Below are 20,935 nucleotides of genomic sequence, written 5' to 3'. Positions count from 1 at the left end.
AATAAGTAATATGGAACACAGTAGTGCATGTCTTACTTTGTCCCTACAGTGACCTCAGGGACAGCCTTTTAGGGGAAATTAAACTCTTGTTTATGTGGTGAAACCTATAGTGGACATTTGTCCTCAGTGCGAAATTTTCTAAGAAATAAAATACCCAGGTCCCCCAAGAATAGTACCAAACTGCTCATGTCCATTCCTCCCTTATGCTCCTAAGTATTGTGCAATTTAACTTCGTATTATGTGTACTTAATTTATGCCCTGGAAAACGACAACAACTTTTTTGAAAGCTTAGTGCGGAGCCCTGGCTGCTCTCCACCGAATACAACTTGGGCTGCTGTCACGAGCATATAGTGCCCAAGTGGCGGGAAAGGTCAGAGGCGTTGGGTGGCGCTGAAACCGCGCAGGTGTTGTGTTGACGGCAGGTGCCGGTGGTGGAGTGGCCAAAGCCCTCCCTGGAGACGCCGAGCAAGGCTCCCACGATCAGCACCAACGGCTGAAGGAGCGCGTTATAAGTCCTGGTAGCGAGAGACCCGGGCGCCACGTGACGCTGGCCCCAGCCTCTGGCCAGCCCGCGCTTCCCGCGTCCCCAGCAGGGAGTGCTAGTAGCCGCACAGGTAGCGAGCGAGAAGCTGCAGCATTTTCCCGCCCGCTGCTTGCCCTCACCAGCGCCGCGCGCCCGCCAGCCTCAAGGCTCCTCTGCAGACGGCGCCGACGCCGAGCTGACCGGCTGGCTGGCTGGCTGGGATAAAGGCCGAAGGGGGCTGGGGGGCGGGGAGAGGGAGAGGGAGAGGGAGCTATGGTTCCACTGCCAGCCGGGTGAAGAGCGTGGGGCTTGAGGGGAAAGGGCGCGCGCCTCACAGGAGCAGGAGGAGCAGGAGCAGTTTCTCCTTCTTCCTCCCCCCTTCTCTCTCCCCCCTGCGTGAGAAGAGCGGCCGAGATTCCAGCTGGTCGCCACAGCAAAGGTACGTGTTTTCCTTTTCTTCTTCTTCTTCTGCCTGGCTAGCTCTGGCTGAGGGTCTTTTGGCACCGACTGCGTTGGGAGCGCAAGCGTCAGTGGGCGCCTTGGTGCGCCACACCGCTATAACCACCACAGCTCGCAGGAGCTTTAATCGTTAGTATTATTAGTATCATAATATTGGTATTAATATGGTGTTACTATTTTGGTCGGGTAGGGCTACTTTCAGTCAACTTTGGGTGCCTCCTGGGTGCTTGGGACGGCAGGCTGGCCAGAGAGTAAGTCTCGTTGAAGCCAGGGAGGGCTTACTTCGGAGTAAACATGGCCAGGACTGCACTGCATAAAGGATGCTGCAGGAAGGACCTGCTGAAGTTTGCGCAGAGAGGGGAAAGCGAAGAGCTGTGAGGTGTTGCGACTGGCTGGGAGACGATTTGCCAGGCGATAGAGGCAGGCTTGTGTTTGCGCTGCCGCGGACCAGACTGCGCATCCGCGTCAGTCTTGTTGTCCTCGTCGTCTGTCAAATGGGACGTGCAACAGTTTTAGCGGAACCACCGAGGACAGGAGGAACTCGCTCGGAGTTGACATTTACAGCTGCAAGTTGTAATCATTGTAGAGTTTCCTAGGTTATGTTTCAGATCTCTTCAGTCTATAAGTCAGTGAAGCTCCTTTTGTCCTTTGGAAAAAGAGAGGCAACGATGCTTTCAGCTCCTTGGTAGTTTGGCCACCTTAAACGAGCTATTTGTCTTGTTCTCTCAAAAGTTTTCATGACAAGGACTGCAAAAAAAACAAAAAGCCTGGGGGGGGGGAATAAATCGAAGAGAAGCTTGTAAAGAAAGCTGGTAAGGTTTTCCTTTGCAAATCTCACCAGAGCTGTAACCCACAACTCTCTTAGTGATCTGGCACCAATGGCATTTTTGCACATCATGTTTACCATAGTTCCTGTAATGCAGTTGGAAGACCCAACATCTACCACATTTTCATCCTAGCCTTCCTCCAAGGAACTCCTGGTGGCATAGGCAGGGGTTATTCCATTTTTATCATCACAACAAGCTACCAAGGTAGGTTGGTGTATGCGATGCCATACTCTAGGCCACTGCTGCAAGTTTGATCATGGCTGTGCAGGGATTTGCATTCATGAGTTGCTGCTCCAAGTCCAAATTCTAAAAAGCTTTTGGTACAATGTACTGTTGATTTCAGATTGTCAATTTGGGTCAGAGCGACAGTGTTCCGGTGTGGGTGACATGGTTTGGAGAGAAACAAAGCCACAAGTGCTGGTTCCTATATCACAGTAAACCAAGGCTCATGGTTTGTTTCTCCTGGCTCCAGGGAAGGAGGAACAAAGGTAGGAGCAGTTCAGCAGTGTGCGCTAGCACGCTGCTCATTCACAGCAAGTCATGGCTTATGGCTTACCACAATGTGTCAATGTGTATTTACATCAGTTGGAATTGGTTCCAGAAATAGGTTCAAAAATGGTGGGAAATGTTAGATTTTGTACAGCCAAAATCTGCTGGTTGATACTAATAAAAGTATTGCCCAACTGTGGGGTTTTCCCCCTTTCATTTTCTTATGAACTAACATGGACCCATTGCACACACACACACACACACGTTTTATTGATTTGAAACACATTCCTAACTTATCTATTCTTTTGCTTGAAATTACACAAGCAATGTGTTGTTGGCATTAACTTTGTAACAGTCATGTAAAGATGCAGTAGCTGTTAAAAGCATAATTAAGGGTTATGCAATGGGACTGTTTAGGACTGAAGTGTTTTCATTGGCACTTGTTTTGTTTCCTAGTGTAATAATGTTCCACTCATTTTCAAACCTTGTGGGATTTGCACGACACAGAACAGGGTGAAGAGTCATTTTATTGAGACCTTTGGTTGTTTGCTTAATGAATACAATTTTGAATTATTTTGAAATATTAGCTGTCCTAATATTTTGGAGAGCAAATGCAAACTGCTCCGTGGCTTGTGTATAGGTGTATGTAGTGAAAGAGAGAGAGAGGGAACTCTTCATGTGGCTATCTGAATTTATTATTTATTATCTACATAGATGAAATCCAAGCAGCTTCCTAGAGTTTCTGCTCACCCAGTGGATTTTAAAAATCCATTTTTATAGGATAGCTGACCCCTATGCCACATCACAGACTGCTTTTGAAAGTCCTCCTACAAAGCAAGCCCATGTAGATTTATTCAGAAGTTGCACTGTGTCCAGAACAGCTTACTCACAGCGTGCATAAAATTATGGGAGGTGCTGCTTGAAAAAAAAATATCTTCAAAAACTTGCTCCCTTTGTTTCACATCTTTTTGGATCCTGACTGCAGTGCCTACAAGTACAATTAAGACTAGACAAGATTTCTTCCTGTAGCAAATCTGTATAGCAGAGAGTTAATTTGTAAACATTTGAGAGAAAATATTTAATAAAAGTAGGTTAAAAATTAGGAAGCATTAACAAATAACAATAGAGTTGCCATATTTTGAAGAGCAAAAAAGAGAATGCCATGATGACTCTAATTTTAAATACCCCAAATATATGCTGGCTATAGAAGCTGTGATATATTGCTGAGGGGGGCAGGAGAAGAGAAGAGGAAAGCAAGTCTTCAGCCACTAGTTATGTCTATGTCTCACCCAGAAAGTATAGTCAGAGACATTTTGGCAAATTTTAAAAATCTGCCCAGACAGAAATTTTACCCCTGAAAAAGAGGACGTGTCCTGGAAAAAGAGGACACATGGCAACCCTAAACAATAACAAATACCAGCAAATAGTGAATTCCAGATATTTGAAAGTTATGAGGGGTAGAAGTCCTGCATGGCATGGGGAAGAATGTGTGACAGAGGCACGGGCGCATGCATTCTACCCCTAATTTGCCCTGTGCCGTGCTGAAAATGAAGTATTTAAATAACCACGTTGGAAATATCTGCATGGTTCTAACAATGTTCAGCTGAACACAGTTATAAGGCCCCTTCAGACATTTATGGGGAATGCTTGCACATGAGACATAGTGGCTTTCATCACACATTTACTTTGTATGCCTTGAGACCACAGCAAATAGGGCAAGAACCAACCTTGAATCAAACTAAGAGACATTGACCATAGTACCATATAACTAGTTCTGCACAGCTAAGGAAGCTTTGGGCTATGTCCCCTGCCAACATAATCCTGTGTCACATGGTGAACTACGTTTGAAAATGAGGGTAGTTTGAAAAGTAGGGCCTTCTTGGGAGTAGCGCCCACCCTGTGGAACGCCCTCCCATCAGATGTCAAGGAAATAAGCAGCTATCTTATTTTTAAAAGACATCTGAAGGCAGCATTGTTTAAGGAAGTTTTTAATATTTAATGCTGTATGGTTTTTAACACTCGATTGGGAGCTGCCCAGAGTGGCTGGGGAAACTCAGCCAGATGGGCAGGGTATAAATAAATAAATAAATAAATAAATAAATAAATAAATAATAGTTGCAAGCAGTTTTCTATGGCATGGAGATCTGCTATTCAAAGCAAAAGGTTTTTGAAAAACCCTATTCTGCATGCTAAGCCATTGGATTCTTGCCTTGAATTAAGAGAATGAGGTTTAGTGTAGAGATCAATCAAATAAAGATAAAAATTGTGTTCTGCAGGAATTTTTATACAGAACTTTCAATTTTTGATTTAAATTTATTTTGTATAAGCTTCACAAGATGATTATATCCTTCAACGATAACAAATGCAGCACTGAACAGTATGACAGCGTGAAACAGGACTGTGCTCTTGCCCCAACTCTCTTTGGCAAATTCTTCTCCCCAGTGGTCTCATACGCCTTCAGCTCAACTGAAGATGGTGTCTCCTTACATTCGAGGAGAGCCAAGGGTCTGTTCGACCTGGTATGGTCTCTGCACCAAGACAAAAGTGTGGTGGATCCTTATCCAAGAGATGTTGTTTCCAGATAATGACAGCACACTCTGTGGAAGCTCTACAGAGACTCCTCAACTGTTTTGTCCAAGCCTGCAAGGAGTTCGGCCTTTCTATCAGCCTGATGAAGACCAACTTCCTGGGTCAGGATGTTGCCAGCACTCCACGCATCAGCAGTGATGATTACATGCTTGAGGTGGTAGATGATTTTGTCTACCTGGGTTCCACCATAACCATCAACCTCCTCATTGATGCTGAGCTGAACATATGTATTTATTGGCAAGGCAGCTACAGCAATGGCTCGCCTCTCCAAAAGGATATGGGAAAATTTCCAATACCAAGCTGGAGATCTACCAGGCTTGTGTATCCTTTACAGAAGTGAGTCATGGGCAACTTACAACCACCAGGAACAATGCCCCAATGCCTTCCACATGCACTGCGTCAGGAAGATTTTGGGCATCACATTGCAGGACAGAGTCTCAAACAAAGATGTGCTCTCTGAAGCCCATATTCTTAGCATGCTCACATTCTTGTCTCAGGGACAGCTACGCTGGCTTGGTTATGTCCACAGAATAAAAGATGTTAGGATCAGGTTCCCCAAGTATGTGCTCTACAGGGAATAGGCTTCAGGCACCAGGCCCTTTGACAGACTAACTCTGTGTTAAAAAGATGTCTGCAAGTGTGACATGAAGGCTGGCAATATCAGTCTTGCTGTGTGGGAAATCCTTTGCAGATGACTGCAGTGCCTTGAGACAGTCAAGTCGTGCATCTGTAGCAGTGACCCTAGAAGGAATGACTGTTGGGAGGAGTGCAGAGAGAAGAAACACCCTGGTGCATCTGCAGCAGCACAACTGGATGTCTTCATCTGCCCCAGCTGCAGTAAAACATGCCTCTCCCATATCAGTCTCTACAGCTACATCTGGCGCTGTAACTCTCCAGTAGTTTGACTTCATCCCTAAAGGCACACTCTTCCATTGTCTTCTGAGGCAGATGGATGCCAACCGCAAGCCGTAAAGTAATGTCCACAATTGCAAATAACAATTATGATATAAAATTCTATGTAAAACAAATTTACTTTCGGTATAATATTGGCATCATGTTAAAAATTCTCACTAAGGTCGACTAAGATGAATTTTAACAAGATGACAGGAAGAGATGTAAAGTATTGCAATTGGGCAAAAAAAATGAGAGGCACAAATACAAGATGGGGGACACCTGGATCTAGGAGTCTTGGTTGACCACAAACTTGACATGAGCCAACAGTGTGACGCGGCAGCTAAAAAAGCCAATGCAATTCTGGGCTGCATCAATAGGAGTATAGCATCTAGATCAAGGGAAGTAATAGTGCCACTGTATTCTGCTCTGGTCAGACCTCACCTGGAGTACTGTGTCCAGTTCTGGGCACCACAGTTCAAGAAGGACACTGACAAACTGGAATGTGTCCAGAGGAGGGCAACCAAAATGGTCAAAGGCCTGGAAACGATGCCTTATGAGGAACGGCTAAGGGAGCTGGGCATGTTTAGCCTGGAGAAGAGGAGGTTAAGGGGTGATATGATAGCCATGTTCAAATATATAAAAGGATGTCACATAGAGGAGGGAGAAAGGTTGTTTTCGGCAGCTCCAGAGAAGCGGACACGGAGCAATGGATTCAAACTACAAGAAAGAAGATTCCACCTAAACATTAGGAAGAACTTCCTGACAGTAAGAGCTGTTTGACAGTGGAATTTGCTGCCAAGGAGTGTGGTGGAGTCTCCTTCTTTGGAGGTCTTTAAGCAGAGGCTTGACAACCATATGTCAGGAGTGCTCTGATGGTGTTTCCTGCTTGGCAGGGGGTTGGACTCGATGGCCCTTGTGGTCTCTTCCAACTCTATGATTCTATGATTCTATGACTATGAAGCCAATTATGTATGTCAAGAAAACTTTGATTACCTTTTGTCTGCAATCAATTGCTTCTCAGTCTTTTGACTAAGATCAAGTGTAGTGTGCTGTGTTTAATGTAAATGCAACAATGGTGGTGGTAGACTGACATAGTGAAGTTGTGGTTTTTTTGTACTTTGTGTATTCTCTGCTTAGTGCCAGAAGATACTTCTTAAGGAAGCAAATGACCTGAAAGTGAGGAGCTTTTTCATAGTTGTCAGACCAATTCTAGAAGCTTGCCAAAATGGAACGTTTATATGCTCCATCAACTTCTTCCCTGTAGACAGCTGGAAAACTGAAATGTCTATACAGAAAATAAATTTTCAGCTAGCAGTACCTTCTTAATCAGTAGAGTTTTATAAGTGTTTTGTTTTGCAGGGTGGGAGTGGGGGAGTGACCTTGCCCTTTCTTGATTGTCTTTTTGTGTCTACAAAACCTACTCAGTTAAAAATATGTATGTCTAAATGTGATATACAGCCTGTTCCTCTGTGACTCGCTGTCTTTGTTTGAAGGCATTATGATATGTGATGATCTATTAAATATATATGAAGTGCTTCTACTAGTGCAAGGATTTCTGCTCGCACAATGGAACTTCCCCTCTTTCTCCCTATGTACCTCCTGTCCCCGCACGCTCTCAAAATCTGCTCTGGAGGGTTGAGGGACACCCTAGAACAAATTGGGGTTGCAGGAAGAGGAGAAGGAGGGGAAGTTCTATTGCACAACCTTGTGTTGTCAGAACTACTTCATTGGGTATGGCCCATAGTATCAAAATAACCCGTGGTGAGACTTAATATGCTGATTATTTATACATGTATTCATGATGGCTTCACTGAAATAATTGATTCAAATCAGGATTTGAATCACTAGGAATGAAAAAATCAGTTTGAATAAGTTATTTGAAGAATCAAATCTCTCTTTTTGTAATCTGTGTTATTTCCTGACAAGCTTGCATAGTAATTTGTTGCCATAAAGAATTAAACATATTGCAGCACAAGCCTGGATTTGCCACCAAGCAACGAACTTGGTTTAAGGCTGATTTTTGTTTGTTAGGGAGAAATAAATCACAACCCTGGGTTTGGTAATCCTGGGTTCATTAATCTATTTGCTTCTCAAAGAGGGATGAGCAAAGCAGAAGTGATCAGGACACATGCACCAGAACACAACTCACAGTTTGGTTTCTTAAGCTAAGGTTTTTGTCTTCCTGTTACATGCAAACATGACCATGTGGAATCCAAATCATTCTACACTTGTTGCACCCAAAAAGCTATGAGCATGAACTGTGGATTGGAAAATACCTCAAAACTAGGATTGCAAATCAGGATCAAACAATGATTTCTCCTACTAGTTTGGAGGAGTCATACAAAGCATAGTTTTCTGGTTTGTCTGCACCTAGTGGTAAACCACATTTTACACAAAAGTGGAAATGATGGATTAAAACACAGTATGCAGGTGGAAGAGGGAGTGCTGAAGTTTTCTCTCAGCCTGCCAACCCTGAGCACAGAGCCTGTGGATGCCAAGCCACGTTTGGGTGTTAAATGTGAAGCAATCCTCCAAATTACCTTAGCATGGGGTGCTTCCAGTCTGTTGCTAATTTGTGGATGGGATTCAAGTGCATATCAGTAAGTTCAAGTTGTACATTTGAAGTGGTTATGGTGCTCTTCCGCAATGAAGCCACTTCGGAAAGGGGGGAAATACAAGTCATTTTTATCACAAGTGCACTGTAAAATGTGGAATAACAATTGTTTGACCCGATGTTGCATAACATCCCCACAAACAAATAAGAACAAATGATCAATCAAGGGTGGACATCATGTAATCTCGCACAAACTGTGGAAACCAGTTGGGATGAATGCACACCTCATCTGGAAGCAACCATGGAAGTTTCATGGACTACTTATGTAACATGAAAATAGTTGTTTCTTGGTAAGTGGGTGGCAACTCTGTAGTCATGTATGTGTGACAAACCTGTGAATCGATTACTCCAATCCCAGGGATGTAGCTCCCTTGTTTCACAGCTTACAGAATTTCTCCCTTAGACTATCCAAGGTTGGCCTGCTATTGGGGCTGGATAATACTTATTGATGGAAGGCTGCTATGCTGAAAACTAGGGAGTAATTCCTGCTGAAAACAATGGGATATACTTCTGAGTAAACACGTATAGCATTTTGTGGTATGTTACTCCTTCACTTTTATTGGTGCAACCCCGAGGTATCTTGAATGTATATTTGCTTTGTTTGCATTATTATTATTTTAACTTGTATGCTACTTTTCCTCCTAAACGTGGCACAACAGCAAAAAATACATACCACTACATGTTCACAATAAATACTAATACGCTGCAGCAGATGATTTTTAACAAGCCCCACTCTTGCTCTCGTATTCTTGTGCAGTTCTTAAAGCAACAAAATGGGGAACTCGGTGTTCTGCTGAGCATGTAGAGAATAATTGGGAAAATTACATAGCTTTCTAAAGTTAAGGGTGCAGTCATCCATACTTGTCTTGAGTGAGTCCCATTTAATACTGTGGGATTTGTTTCGGGGGGGGGGGAGGATCAAGCTACAAACAGAAGTCCTGCTTTGTTTTTATGGCCTTTACTTCTTTCAGAACACTTTTTTGTAATATACAGCCACATTTCAAATTAAGATAAAGCTAATAATATGGAGGACCCAATTTTTAGGAGTGTGGAGTGACTTCTAGCTCTCAAAGAAATTAATAGGAGATGCATGTAGTTAGTTATGAAAATCAGAACACATAGCCATGTGCACTATATCCATATGCATTATTAGTAGGATGTTATGCTTTGGAGGCATTTATTTAATATTCAGAACCAGCTGTTTATTTTTAAAGATAGTTTGGGTGTCCCATTTCATGTTAACTAACAGCTGTTGATGTTTTTATTTCACAAGTTTTTTGTCCTGTTAATAGATAAATTGAAGAAAACCCAGCTAGATGGGTGGGGTATAAACAAACAAACAAACAAAGTTTATGTTTTCACTTGCCATTTAGCGCCAGAACTACTGGATGTGTTCCCACTCTTGTATGGTTTGCATTTGATCATTGGTGACTAATTTGATGTTTGAACTATTGCTGAAAGACCCACTTATATTTTAATGCTGTTTCTTCTATGGTGGTTCTGAAATAGAGTATAACTTCTTCACTCACCCACTGATTTCAGTGGGTCTGCTCTGAGTATGACTTAGTTGGATGCCACCCCTAATCTTCAAATTCAGCATAGGAATGGACTGGATTTTAAAACATAATTAATCAAAAGTTTCCAGTTCCTGTTGATGTTAAAGAAATACATGCTGATATGTCATTAATGGTTGTTGGGTTTTTTTTTAAAAAAAGTTTGTTGGGAAATATCAATCAGAATATTGATAATGAAAAACAAATTTGCCTACAGTATCTATGGTTCATGTCAGATCCACTGTGAAGGGATATAATCTTCTCTGTGGTGGTATCTCATCTGTGGAATGCCTTCCCTTCAGAGGTACAGTTGCTTCCATTTCCATCTCTCTATTCATTCACAGCAAACTATGGCAAGTTCTTAAAAAAATGGGAGGGCCCGATCACCTCATCTGTCTCCTGAGAAATCTCTATGTGGGATAAAAAGCTACAGTTAGAACTGGATATGGAACAACTGATTGGTTCAAAATTGGGAAAGGAGTACGACAAGGCTGTATATTGTCTCCCTGCTTATTTAACTTATATGCAGAATTCATCATGTGAAAGGCTGGGCTGAATGAAACCAAACTGGAATTAAGATTACTGGAAGAAACATCAAGAACCTCAGATGTACAGATGACACAACTTTGATGGCAGAAAGTGAGGAGGAGGAATTAAAGAACCTCTTAATGAGGGTGAAAGAGGAGAGAGCAAAATACAGGTTACAAGCTAGTAAAGCACAGCAGAGCATGACAGTGCACGAGCAGACTTAGCTAAGAGGTTGATGCAGCATTTGACATGCCCCCGTGCTCCCGTTTTGAAGAGCAGGGCAGGCATAGCTATTTGTGCAATGGATGTCCCAAGCCTCAGGTCTGGATAAATAAATGGGTAGTCCTACATCAAGGCTGGGCATGTATGGTTTGTTTGCGGTGTCACCTCCATGTCCTTGGAGATGGAAGTGATACTGATGGAACTAACTTGCTGTCAGACTTAGCACCAGGTGCCTCCCCAGAAGGTGTTTCACTGACATGGAAAGGTGCCAGTTGGCTCATTGGCCTGTGACATTGCGCTTGGGGTGTCCTGTGTTGCAGGGGCAGGCTGTTCTCTTGCTACCTTCCTAGGCCTCTTCCTTGGTTCTGGATTTCCACCTTCCAAGCTGTTGGGACTCTCTCCTGGGCCAGAGTCCTTCTAGGGTCCCATATTTCCATCCCCCAACCAGCTTAGGACCTTTCCTGAGGTCAGACTTCTCTGAGCATCTCCCACTCCTTCTTGTCATCCCAACTGCCCTCTTTAAGGCATCACCATGGAACTCAGGACAGCAACAGCAGACTATTGCCACCATCCTGTGATTCAGAGGGTGGGTCCTCTGCAGTACTCCTCACAGAACTCAAAAGCTACAAAATAAGGCAAGGGCTGTTTGGCTGACCAGCCAGGTGCTCCTGAAGCAGAGCTTACAACACTTCCGGTCTGGTTAGGCTACATAACACTTTAGTTAACACTTACTCCCTGCAGTTGTAGCATCTCCTGTGGCTGGTTTAGCAGGGCCATTTAGAGCTGTCCAAGGTCCTGTCTTCTTGACTGTCTTCCCTTGTGAGTCTTCAAGCTCACATGTTGCTGGGCACATGCATTTTCTAATGCATTTTTGCTAGCTCAAAATGATTCTGTCAAAACTTCAGGGATCTTGCAGAGGACCTATCTTTCCTGATTTGTTCAGGGGAGGGGGGATGCTGCATATCCCTAAAATTATGTTTCAAATTTCCTGTTTTGATCAGTCATTTAGCTAAATGCAAATTGTTCGGCACATGAACAATTGGAGAGAACGTAACAATTTTTACAGCCAGTGTCACAATATCCATGGTAACACTGCTAACAAACACCAGTTATGGTGCAGCATGGCAACAACAGCCTTATGGCTACAGCCTGTAGACAAAGTAGATTGGGGCTGAAAGAGTACAGGAAAGTGTGGATACATGGAGACAAAGTTGTTACACTGATGAAACTTTGGAAATTGAATTGTGGGGAAAAAAGCATCATAGCTATTACTTCATGCACAAGTGAAATAAAAACACAACTGAGAATGTGCCCAACTGTCCCTCTGGCTCGGCAATTGAGGGGGAATGTTGGTATTAGTGGATGAACTGTTTCTTTCCAGCACCTTGTTCACCATTGGTGAGCTTCCTCATTACAGAACGTTTGACAAGCAGGAAGTCTGTATGAGAGCTATTAAGAGAACATCTCATCCTCTGAATTTTAGAGATAGTATGCATGGCTATTATTTTCACTGTTCTTGCACCCTGCTTCTCTGGGTCCTCTATTTTTTATTCTAGCATTGAATGAGAAGAAGGGGGGCATCTGCTTTATTTATTCTTTCAAGACAGATACTTGCAATATGTTTGCTTTAGACTGGGCAGTGTGCAGCGTTTGACTGCTTACTTTGTACCCCTACTGAGAATCGCAACATTTTTTGAACTGAGCACATACAATTTTGCAGTCAACCTGGCTAATTAGAAGTGTGTGCTATGTAATTCAGATTATCCAAGTAGAGATTGCACATAATGCAATGTGTATTACTGCACTGAAGCTTTTGCAGACTTTACCTAATATTTCAAATTGCTTGGCTAAATCCATAAAATAGTTTGAGAGATTCCATTCCTTCAAAGTAGTAAATAACACTAAAACTGGTTTGGTAAGCAAATAACATTCCTCCAATTCAGAAAAATAACATAGCACACATCTTTTGGGCCTGTGCCTTGGCTTCCTGTTTGGTCTCTTGGTACTAATGTCTTCAATATGTCACTGGCAGCCATGACTGATGGGACATTTGTGACTTGCCATTTCCAAGTGAAACTCTAGGGAATGGAAAAGAACAATTTTTCTTATTTTTATCATATTTTATAAGCAATAAAATGTGTTTTCACAGTGGGCAGCCCTTTTATTTCATTTTTAGCCTAGTTGTTGTGAATATGAATAATGAATTTCAATTTAATTTCCTGATTTAAAGTGATGGACTTCATTACACGGAGGCTGCATCACATTAAATTTGAATTCCTTCCTAAATAATGTTACAGACCTCGTAAGCAGCTCCCGTTTAAGACTGATCTTGCATTCGTTGTTGGAATGCTGTTGAAAGTGGCATTCAAGTAGTGAATGCTATACATACCACATTTAAAATTAGAAGTTCTTGCCTTGTGGATAGGAGCCCACACATTGTGAGCATCCCCACCGCCATCTGCAGCTTCCAGAGTTGGGAAATGGTTGCTGGTGGTATCGGCACGCATGCAAAATAATAGCTGCCTTCCACAGGGCAATCCTTTAACATTGCAATGGGATGGGACTATGTGTGTGTCCATATACCATTTATGAATCAAAGTCTGCAGCTGACACCTACAATCTGCCTTTCCTATCCTCCCTCTGTCAGTGACATAATGCTAATTCAGTTTTAAATGCTTGAAAGCATCTTTCTCTTTCTGTGAGACCAGATGTGGCATGCACCAAAGCACCCAGTACTTAGCTAAAACTCCCAACTTTGATCTGCATCAGGGACAGTGGGAAATCTTCCCTGGCCAAAGTCTACCCCATCTAGATGCGATTGCTTCTGCAGGAAATTTCAAAGTCAGCTTCCACATTGACCAGAGAGTTTCCAGTATGAGGTAGGTTTTTGTGTGTGCCAGACACAGCCAGCTTGTCTTCAATTTGAAAATGCCTTGAGCAACAAATGAACTTTGGGAATCAAATAAGTTTAAAGGACCCTGTCTAGATTAATACATTGTCTGACAATGAAGTAAAGAGCTTAAGATACAGTGGATGAGATTCAGAGATGCTTTTCTGCAAATAGACCTTTTCCACAAGCAGAAGAGCATTTCCTGACCTCACACATGTGAAAAATAAACTGAGGAAATGAATGTAGCACTATGGCAATTGTCCCATCGGTGCAAGCATTTTTGCTTGCCAGATGGAACGATCCCCTACTCTTCCATGCTATTCTGTGCTTGTGCTATTCTTGTGCTATTCTGGGGGTTCTCTTGACCTCCCCAGAGCCAATGTTGGGGGCATGAGGGACTTGCTAGTTGAATCTGGCCCTGAAAGAGCGTAGTGTGTGAGGTCTTCCACTGGCTCTTGTGCAACAGTTTACAGAACAATAGCATTGCCAGTATTTCTTCTTCTGGAATACATCTGGATCCAACTCTCTCTCTCTCTCTCTCTCTCTCTGTGTGTGTTTGTGATGCCAATTTTAGAAGTTCCTTCTTTTCCTTATTTTCAGTGTTGTCAAACCCTTGATTTCCCTAGATAAATTCAACATTACTATTTAGTTGTAACCATGTGGCGTGGATATTTCATGCTCAGTTCACCTATGCTGGTGTTCTAGCTATATACTGCTTGGAGCTTTGGCTCTTATATAGGTATATCCAGGCATATTTAGTGCCACGTTTCTTGTGGAAGCCCAGAAAAGAACTGGGGAGTTAAGCAGGATGTTAAGGAATCACTCTGCACCCCCAGTTTGCCACAGTGGCTTGCTGCCTCAACACTCACTTTCTGTGTCTTTACGGGAGCAGATATTGAGAGAGAAGTGAATGTACATGCAAATCTGCACAGTAATTTGTGTCATGAGCATTGGAAATATTTCCGTGTTGACTGAAAACAGTGTTGCTGTTCACCCAGGCTTTTATGGGGATTGATTTGTGTGATCTGAGAGCTTATGGTTTTTTGGATTAAAGCTGCCTACCCTACCATTGTCCAGCTCTGACAGCACCAGTTCACTTGCCGTTTACTAAATAGAACCCACCCAATCCCCCATTCAAAATTTTAACAAATAGCCACATCTAGTTTGGACTGGTGCATATTCAGTGAATATGGAATCTTCCCTTATTTGTAACAGAGTGAATTTGCAGAATCCATTTGGGTTACTTTAATTAATTGTTTGCTATGGATCTGAGGTAGCTAAATTTTTCATTTCCTTAGAAGGAGTATCTTCTAAGGTTATTGTAAGATGCATCATAATTATGGTTTGCTAATAGTGAAAGAGAATATGAAGCAAGGATCCCTGGACGGCACTTTGAGGTCCCAACAATCAGCTGATTATCATGGCATCAAAGCACTCTTTGCAAGAAGCTTCTAAAAAGCCCTTCATGGTGTTCTGTAGCTCAGATAAGCAAGACTTTAAAGCTCTGCGCAAGGCTCTTTGGAAGCCCTTTGTAAAGAGCCCTGCACTGTGCTTTGATGCACCGGGTGCACCAACCTGGCCACCTTTATACCTGCCTACACCTGATGTCATGTATGAGGTCGAGTGATTGGTAGGTGGATGTAGCTTAGCCAAAATGGCCTGATATGCAAAATGTGGAGGCCCTGTGGGCCTAGTTAGACCATGGGTCAGAGGTTCCCTACCCCGATGTATGGGAAGGACAGTCTATTAACTCTTGAAGCTGACTTTAACTGATTGCAGCTGCTGTTGTGCTAATAACTCAAACAGTAGTTTTCCTATAAAGGTACATCACATTCTGGCTTTGGCTTTTAAGCAGACAAAGCTATTTGGGTTTAGTAAATGTTGATAATATATACTACAGGCTGCAGAAGAAATGGATACTGTTTATTTTTACAGAAGAGGTTGAGATATACAGTACAGTGGTACCTCTGGTTACGAACTTAATTTGTTCCAGAGGTCCATTCTTAATCTGAAACCGTTCTTATCCTGAGGTGCGCATTCGCTACTGGAGCCTCCCACTGCGTGCGTGCCTGCTGCTCACATCCTGGGGCAAAGTTCACAACCAGGAGCAACTACTTCCAGGTTAGCGGAGCTCATAGCCCAAAGCGTACATAACCAGAAGCGTTTGTTACTGTAGGACTGGGAAAGAGCACCTTCAAATCCTACAATGGTCTGACAGAGTAGAAGGCAGCTTCCTATGTTCCCTATTCTGGTGAGAAGACAATTCTACCCATATTCTGTTTTATTTTCTTTGTTTCACGTGCTATTAAATAACTGGAGCATTATATAAAATGTAGACTTCTAATGTGGGGGGGGGGACTCTTGCACAATGTATGGTGTTTTTCATTTACTTAAATGGAAAGAGCAGATCTGTGCTTCATAAAAGAATGTGCAGATAGCTCTGCTCTCTCTCAACTGAAATGAATGGTGGGTGTCTAGTCAGTGCTGTGTGTGCGTTGGGGCTCTCAAGGCCATAGAAAAATGAATGGACAGGCTAAATGTATGTGAGTTCTGTTGACTTTTTCTAAGACGCATTGCTTGTGTTTTTCTGCTATATCATTGGCAGCATGTTATAACCACAATGGCTTCTATAGTGGTGTTATTCTCAAATGCACAATAGCAGTTATAACCACTCCTTTTAAATTGCTGTAATGCTTGACCATGTAAACTTCCTTGTTGGGAGAAGAACTAAACTTGTTACAGTTCAAATACAGAACTGTTGTTACCGTAGCTGAAAGCATCAACTCCTCTAACAAAATGCCTTTGAATTCTAGGTTTTCTTTATGTACAGGATCTCTAAGAACTGCAATTTTAGTAACACAGAAATCCTAATTAGGCAGTGGGGGTGGTAGAAGAGATAAGTGGCAAGTCAATCCATCACTTCCAAAGTGCTGCTGGTTCACATTGGGAGGGAGGTGTATTTTATTTTCATTCATTCATTTAAAAACCACATTTCATTGCTTTCAGTGGGAGGGGGAATTCCTATAAGTATAGGAGCTCAGAACTGGCAAGCAATGGACTTTGGATCCAGCAGATCCAAGGCTGTCCTTCTCAGTCAGCCTTAAATAGGAGTTGGTTTGCTGTGTCGTAAATATTCTTTATTCTTCTATAAATGCCAGTGTGACATTATTTCCCCCCGATTGTTTTTGCCCTCAGATCTGCTGTTTAGACCAAGATGAACTGGTATAATATTTTGACTGGATTTCTACAGCTGAGTAAGTTGTCGGATACTCTTTCTAAACAACAGCATAAGAAAATAATCTTAGAAGATGCTAGTCCGCTATTTGGTGCACTTCTTTCTTGGCCAGTGTCCCTGAATTTCTCTGTATCTTTGAAGGATTTGATGCTAGAATTAGTAACAGATTGGCAGATGAATATTATAGCTCAGATCATATCAGAGGAAACATTTCTGTGATGAAATTGTTCTAGATATCGTAATAGTATAGCAAGCCAAGCATACCGTTGCAATCAAAATTATTCAAAAAACCCCCACCCCATTGCAAATTGGGTTTGTTACCAAAATTTAAAGGCTTTCAGCTGTTTGCAATGAGCAAATCAAACAAAAGCAATTGAAATAGCTCAACACAACAGATGCTTCAAGTGGTTTCCCCAATTAGCAACTTACACTGTAAATTTTGATAATAACCCTATTTGCAATGGGTTGGTTTTTTTAAATAATTTCAATTGCAACTGTAGCTGCGGTTCCAAGGTACACCCACTCCCATTCTGTGTTCACTAGTTGTGCCAGAAGATAATTTGACCACATACACAGGTGCATGTTCAAAAGATAGGGGACACTATATATTATCTCAACATTAACAACATGATTCTGTTCTGTTGATTTCTTATAAAATATACATAATATATGGTCAGAATTGCCATCTTAAAGTTAATAGCTGCTAAGGTTTTATATATCGCCTTCACGTGTCAAACCAGTGTGTGGGGCTGTGCTGGCTAACACCACCACCAATGTTGCATGTGCTCACTAGCAATTGTTGCTGTCACCCAAACATGCTTCTGCAGCAGGGAGCCTTTGTGTGTTCAGCTGTGTGGATGATGGCTTCCACATAATCTGGAATCCTGTGAAACATGTGGTAATGATTTAGTTGTTTAATTAAAAGTATTTTATCTGGGTGGTGGACAGAATTACAACATGAAAACAACAAAACAGTATCATAAAAACAGTGATACGACATAGAGAACAGGAATTCAGTGACTGCGGGGTCCAGTCTTATGGGGCAAGGCCTAGGCATAAAAGATATGAAGATGAATGATGCTTTGTTTACTGTAAGAGGAAAGGACATTTAACTGCGCAGGGGGTTCCAGGTCACATGGAAGGCCCCCCTCCCTGCACATATTTGTGCTGTCCCCTTCAGCTCCAGGGGGAAGGGCTGCACATTGCCTGTAATGTTGTGGGTGGGGCTAATAGTTGTCTCTCCTCATGCACTGATCTACTGCACGAGGCCTTTGTATGTACAGAGACATACTTTTGCAAAGTAAGTACAAGTGGTTTTAGGCAGTGGGGGTGACCAGTATCAAGACAAAAGACACCAGTTGCAAAATTTAAAAACTCGACAATATAAAGTGATGTAAATAATAATAATAATAATTTGTACTCCTGAATTTTGTAACTAAATTTTACTAAATATAAATATGCTGTTCTATAATACATTCGTTTATAATATATACCCTTCCTTGCTGAAAGCTGAAGGCAATTTTTGAGTGCTTCTCAGGGAATGGAACTGTGGCTGAACTGCTTCACATCAGTGTACATAAGTTATTTTATATCCATGTGAATCTAGTTCTTGATGTTTTGTTCATGAGTAATGACAAAATAAGGACGTGGGTGGCGCTGTGGGTAAAACCTCAGTGCCTAGGACTTGCTGATCGTAAGGTTGGCGGTTTGAATCCCCGCAGCGGGGTGAGCTCCCGTCATTCGGTCCCAGCTCCTGCCCACCTAGCAGTTTGAAAGCACCCTTAAGTGCAAGTAGATAAATAGGTACCGCTTTATAGCGGGAAGGTAAACGGCGTTTCCGTGCGCTGCGCTGGTGCTGGCTCGCCAGAGCAGCTTAGTCACACTGGCCACATGACCCGGAAGTGTCTCCGGACAGTGCTGGCTCCCGGCCTCTTAAGCGAGATGAGCACGCAACCCCAGAGTCGGTCACGACTGGCCCGTACGTGCAGGGGTACCTTTAATGACAAAATAAAAGAATGGGGGTGGTGGGGAACCCGGAATTAAGCTGATGGCCAAAAAATTATTTAAGTATCAGTGAATGTATTTCTGTGATTTTATGCATGTCTTTGGAAGTGTGCGTTCAGTAATGTTGCCCAGAATTTGTTTTATCTTGTGCTAATAAATGTTCTAGCTCTCAGTTATATGAGTATTCAGACTAATCCTTTTCCCCCCCTGTACCCTCAGATTTTCTTCGAATGGTAATTTCCTATTGCATGGTATATCAGATTCCTCCACAGAGCTTTCAGCTACCATGTGTGCCATCAGAGAAGACTTCTAACATTTCTTTGCCCGCTGGAATTGCAGAGAATGGTCCTAGCATAAATGAGGAACATGGTACAATTAAAGCCAATGCCACATCACTGGTGACTGAAGATCATTTCCTATGTTGCCAGTGGAGTGATACACATATTAACTGTTTTGTATATACTTCAGAAATGGAAATCAAGGCATTTACATACTCAGAAAGTGGTGCTTTTACATCTCAACAAATAGGTATGCTTGGGGAAGGTACAATCATTATTATTATTGTAGAAAATCATTGTTATTATTGTTGTTGTTTTGTATACAGCCCTTCTTCCATATATCTTCGATGGCGGTTCAAAACATAAAAATACAAGATAAAAAAACAAAATACATAATAAAAGCAAACAAACTAATAACCTCCATCCCTTCCCACAAACACATTTAAAAGGGTATAGGACAGAGGTAGGCAACCTAAGACCCATGGGCCGGATGTGGTCCAATCACCTTCTCAATCCAGCCCGCGGACTGTCTGGGAATCAGCGTGTTTTTACATGAGTAGAATGTGTCTTTTTATTTAAAATGCATCTCTGGGTTATTTGTGGGGCATAGGAATTTGTTCATCCCCCCCCCCAATATAGTCCGGCCCAACACGTGGTCTGAGGGACGGTAGACCAGCCCATGGCTGAGAAAGGTTGCTGACCCCTGGTATAGGATGTTAATCAGCCAAAGGCCTAGTTGAAGAGTAACATTTTTGCCTGGCACCTGAAGGTGTGTAGGTGTGTAATTGAAGGTACCCCCCCCGCAAGAACATTCCACAAACAGGGAGCAACTGCAGAAAATGTAAGAGGATGTTTTGAATTTATTGGTAAAAGAATTAATATCACCTCATAATTTAAGAACACTTTATTATTTATTTGTGATTGGAAACTTTCTTAGAAATGTGTTCTCTCCAGTACATGGTATTTCAGTGGTTTTGGCTTGCAATGAAGTTCTGAAAAATATGTAAATTTTCCATTTAGATTCAATATGGAATCTACAGTTTTGGTCTAAAGAAAGCACAGAGGAGTTATTTTGTCTTGTGGAATTATCTACTAAGTCACCATACCTGGATGAAGACCTTTCAGTGAATCTGTTGTACATATTGTAAGTATAATCTGTGTCAAATGTGAAATTTATGTAGTTTACAATTTTCAGGATTTTATTTTTTTTAATTCTGCTTTACTTTTTCTAATACTAGTGGTGGTAAGGGTTTGGGAGAAGAGTATAGGAAATTATCAGCTGCCCCTATATACCAAACTTTAAAAGCAAATTGTTAACATTGGGATTTCCCCCTGCCCTGCTCTATCTTTGTCCTTTTATGAAACTGCTACTAACATGAGTTTGACCAAACTGTGGGAAGCAGCGGAAGACAGGAGTGCCTGGCGTGCTCTGGTAAATGGGGTCACGAAGAGTCAGACACGACTAAACGACTAAACAACAACAAAGCATTTTATTTAGATCAGAGGTCTCTTCTGCCAATATACTTATTGTGCAATATTTCATGGTTTGGCCATAAAGGATGAACTTAGTCTGCCTCATCACGTTGACATCAGATACTTTATATTTCTTCAGTTACTATTGGCATGTTTTCCAGCACTACCCTTCACGCAGCCCCTTTGGAATTTTTTATTGCTGTTCCATGTGTTGTTTTGAATAGCTAGATGTTTTGCTTACATGACCTGGTGTCCTTTATGTTAAATGCAAAATTTAGTCATAAAAGTGTATGTTTGGTTAACTTTGATGATAGCATTGATCTAAGCATGTTGCTTTTCATATGAATGGTACACATT

The 20,935-nt window shown here is 42.1% G+C and overlaps 1 protein-coding gene across 3 annotated transcripts in view; it reads left to right on the top strand.

Annotated features, from left to right (window-relative positions):
- Nucleotides 1–777: 777 nt before the first annotated feature.
- LEPR (leptin receptor) overlaps nt 778–20,935 on the top strand; it is a 56,934-nt gene continuing 36,776 nt past the window's right edge. Inside the window, exons 1-4 of one of the 3 annotated variants that reach the window (XM_082227560.1) lie at nt 778–962; nt 16,784–16,842; nt 19,047–19,355; nt 20,126–20,249. In XM_082227560.1, the coding sequence (XP_082083686.1) occupies nt 16,803–16,842; nt 19,047–19,355; nt 20,126–20,249 (473 nt within the window). In that variant the 5' untranslated portion in view covers nt 778–962; nt 16,784–16,802. Of the gene's footprint in view, nt 963–1,087; nt 1,112–16,783; nt 16,843–19,046; nt 19,356–20,125; nt 20,250–20,935 lie in introns of those variants that run through there. The other 2 variants (XM_082227558.1, XM_082227559.1) reach the window with 2 other exon arrangements.

This window comes from Podarcis vaucheri (genome assembly GCF_965113315.1).
Source record: "Podarcis vaucheri genome assembly, chromosome: 6".
NCBI classification, from domain to species: Eukaryota; Metazoa; Chordata; class Lepidosauria; order Squamata; family Lacertidae; genus Podarcis; species Podarcis vaucheri.
This window is presented reverse-complemented; position numbering and strand designations above follow the sequence as displayed.